Raw genomic sequence first — 3,080 nt, forward strand, 5'->3', positions numbered from 1 at the left:
CTGAGCCATTTAGTGCATAATGAGGAGTCCTTACCTATTCCAGAAACGTTCCCAGATGAGCAATTGTTGTCCATTGAGGTAAATGAACCATGGTATGCAGATTTGGTGAATTATTTAGTAGCTAAACAAGTTCCAATCACCCTAAACAAGCACCAATGTGATAAACTCAAAAAGGATGCACGGTTTTATATGTGGGATGACCCATACTTGTGGAAATATTGCCCTGATCAGATTCTACGTAGGTGTGTGCATGAGTCCGAATTTCATTCAATTTTAACTTTATGTCATACTTATGCATGTGGGGGTCATTTTGGCACCTAAAGGACAGCACTTAAGGTTCTAGAATGTGGATTTTATTGGCCTACTTTGTTTAAGGATGCTCAAATTTTTTGCATAACGTGTGATCGTTGTCAAAGAACAGGAAACATAGGTGCAAAGGATCAAATGCCGCAAACCCCTATTTTCAATGTCGAAATTTTTTATGTTTGGGGCATTGATTTCATGGGTCCTTTTCCTCCCTCACATGGTTTCAATTATATTTTGCTTGCAGTTGATTATGTATCGAAATAGGTGAAAGCAAAAGCCACCCGTACTAACAATTCTAAAGTGGTTGCAAATTTTGTTAAAACTAACATCTTTTCCAGATTTGGGATGCCTAGAGTGCTCATAAGTGATGGAGGTTCTCATTTTTGCAATCAAACCATCGAGACGCTGCTCAAGAAAAATAATGTCACTCATAAGGTTTCGACACCTTATCATCCCCAATCTAGTGGCCAAGCTGAGGTTTCGAATAGAGAAATTAAGTAGATTTTGGAGAAGACCGTTAGACCAACTCGGAAAGATTAGAGTTTGCATTTGGATGATGCACTATGGGCATATCGTACGGCTTACAAAACACCCATTGGCATGTCCCCATTTAGGTTTATCTATGGGAAACCGTGCCATCTTCTCGTTGAATTAGAACACAAGGTGCATTAGGCTGTCAAAACATTCAACATGGACATAGATGCGGTTGGAATTCATAGGAAGCTTCAATTGAATGAACTTGAAGAGATTCGGCATGAGGCTTATGAGAATGCTCGCATTTACAAGGAGAAGACAAAGGCATTCCATGACAAGATGATTCGTAGCAAGACATTCTCAATAGGGCAGAAAGTGTTACTTTTCAATTCACACCTTCGTTTGTTTCCTAGTAAGTTAAATTCTAAATGGATTGGCGCTTTTGTTATTACTAATGTCTTTCCTTATGGTGCAGTCCAAATTCAAAGTTTCAAGACCGGCCAAGAATTCAAAGTGAACGGGCACTGTTTGAAGCCTTACTACGACCTTTTTGAGGAGCCTGTGGTGGAGGAAATACCCCTCCATGCCGTGGGCTCCAATGAAGCTTAAGGAGAGGTAACATCCGGCTGGAAGACGTTAAAGCAAGCGCTTCTTGGAAGGCAACCCATGCATTCAAATAAGAAAGACCTAGGAATCGCTCCACAACTAGATTCGCATTCCTAAACTCTTCTCTTTACTGCATTTATTTTGCCATGTTTGTCATGATTAGTTCGTTGTTTGTTTGTTTGCTTATGTGTGAGTCTTTGTTTAAAACATTGAGGATAATGATTGGTTTAAGTGTGGGGGGGGTAAACAAAGTGTTTTTAATGAAAATTCGTTGGATTTTACCACCTTGCACCACTAGAGTTATTTTCACTATTTTTAAGTGCTTTTAGTGTGTTTTGAAGTGTTTTAGTGTGTTTTGAAAGAAAAATATGAATATTTGAAAAAAAAAATTAGAAAAAAGTAACCTAAAAAGAGTCGTTTTTGTGTGTTTGTTTGTGTCTTAGGGTACTTTCCAACACAATGATGAGGATTTGTTTTTAATTACATGACTGTTAAAGAAAGTTACAAATATGGGTGGAAGTTTGATATGCTCTTTGGTTTATGCTTGGTTATAGTTGACGTTAACGAATTCACATGTAATCACAAAGAAAAAAAATCAGTTTTTGTAACATGCTTGAATGAAGGAACTCAAACAAACACTACAACCCTGAGAGACTTGAGCCTAAACTTTGTTTGGAGAGTTATTAATCTATGATTTCTTGTTGTCTAAAGTCGTTGCATGATCTCATTGTTTCTTTGCTTGGTTGCTACTTAGAATGAGTTTTCATCATTTTAGTTCCAAATACTAGAACTCATGCCCGTTTCATTCAAAGCTTAAAATTGAGTGCATAATATATAACAAGATGAAGTTGTTCAGTAGTTACCACCAAAGTCAGAAAGCCTTAATCCCTTGCATATGTTTTGTAGGTTTAACCCCTTTGAGCCTTATTTAGCCAATTTTCTTTGTTAGCCACATTATCCCTACCTAGCCTAGAATAGGACTATCCATACCTTTGTTCTTAAAGTATAATGGAGCATGACTTAGAGGGAATTCCTTTTGATGAACATTATGCAGAAAAACAAGTGTGGGAGAAGGGTTTTCAAAGTGTGTGTTTTGTGTGCCAAAGAAATAGGGCACGGGTTTGAAAGAAAAAAGAAAAAAAAATAAAAAAAAAAGGAAAAGAGTTCAAAATAAGTGAGAATCAACTCACAAGTATTGGTTGTTGAAGAAAGGGTCCAAAAGTGTGAATTTGGCCCTAAGTGTTTTGTGAATCTTTCCTTTGTGTTTAAAGTGGATTTTTGCATTCAAAAGTGAATTCTAAATGTTAATTTCATTACTTTTCTTACTATTGCTTTAAGAACCATTGTTTATCCTTGACCATTCTTTGTTAGCCAATACCTTAGCCCCGTTACAACCCTTAGACTTCCATCTTGGGTGTTATGTGTTTCAATCTGTGGAGTTTGGAATTGGTATGAGCATATGGAATCCCTGGTTCTCGCTTCTGAGTAGTAACATTCCATTCATGAGATCATATATATATATATATATATATATACATGCATTAATAATTCTAGAAATTGCCTTCATTGTTTAGAACATATGTGAGCACTAGTCTACATGTTTACATCAATCTTCTCACATATACCTAGTATAGGTAGTGTAGTCAGAAAATTTGTGTGAAAATAGAGAGTATATCCAGTGAGGAATTGAGGGA

General features: G+C 36.6%; 1 protein-coding gene across 1 annotated transcript; it reads left to right on the forward strand.

Annotated features, from left to right (window-relative positions):
• The first annotated feature begins 996 nt into the window (after positions 1 to 996).
• On the forward strand, positions 997 to 1,389 carry LOC139193474 (uncharacterized). The gene has a single exon (XM_070816498.1). It carries the CDS (start codon positions 997 to 999, stop codon positions 1,387 to 1,389), a length of 393 nt encoding a protein of 130 aa, XP_070672599.1.
• The last annotated feature ends 1,691 nt before the right edge of the window (positions 1,390 to 3,080 follow it).

This window comes from Malus domestica, chromosome 17 (genome assembly GCF_042453785.1).
Source record: "Malus domestica chromosome 17, GDT2T_hap1".
Lineage (NCBI taxonomy): Eukaryota > Viridiplantae > Streptophyta > Magnoliopsida > Rosales > Rosaceae > Malus > Malus domestica.

What these genes read in the sequence shown, in the direction of transcription:
- LOC139193474 (XM_070816498.1), top strand. Translation starts at nt 997, where the DNA reads ATGGACATAGATGCGGTTGGAATTCATAGGAAGCTTCAATTGAATGAA.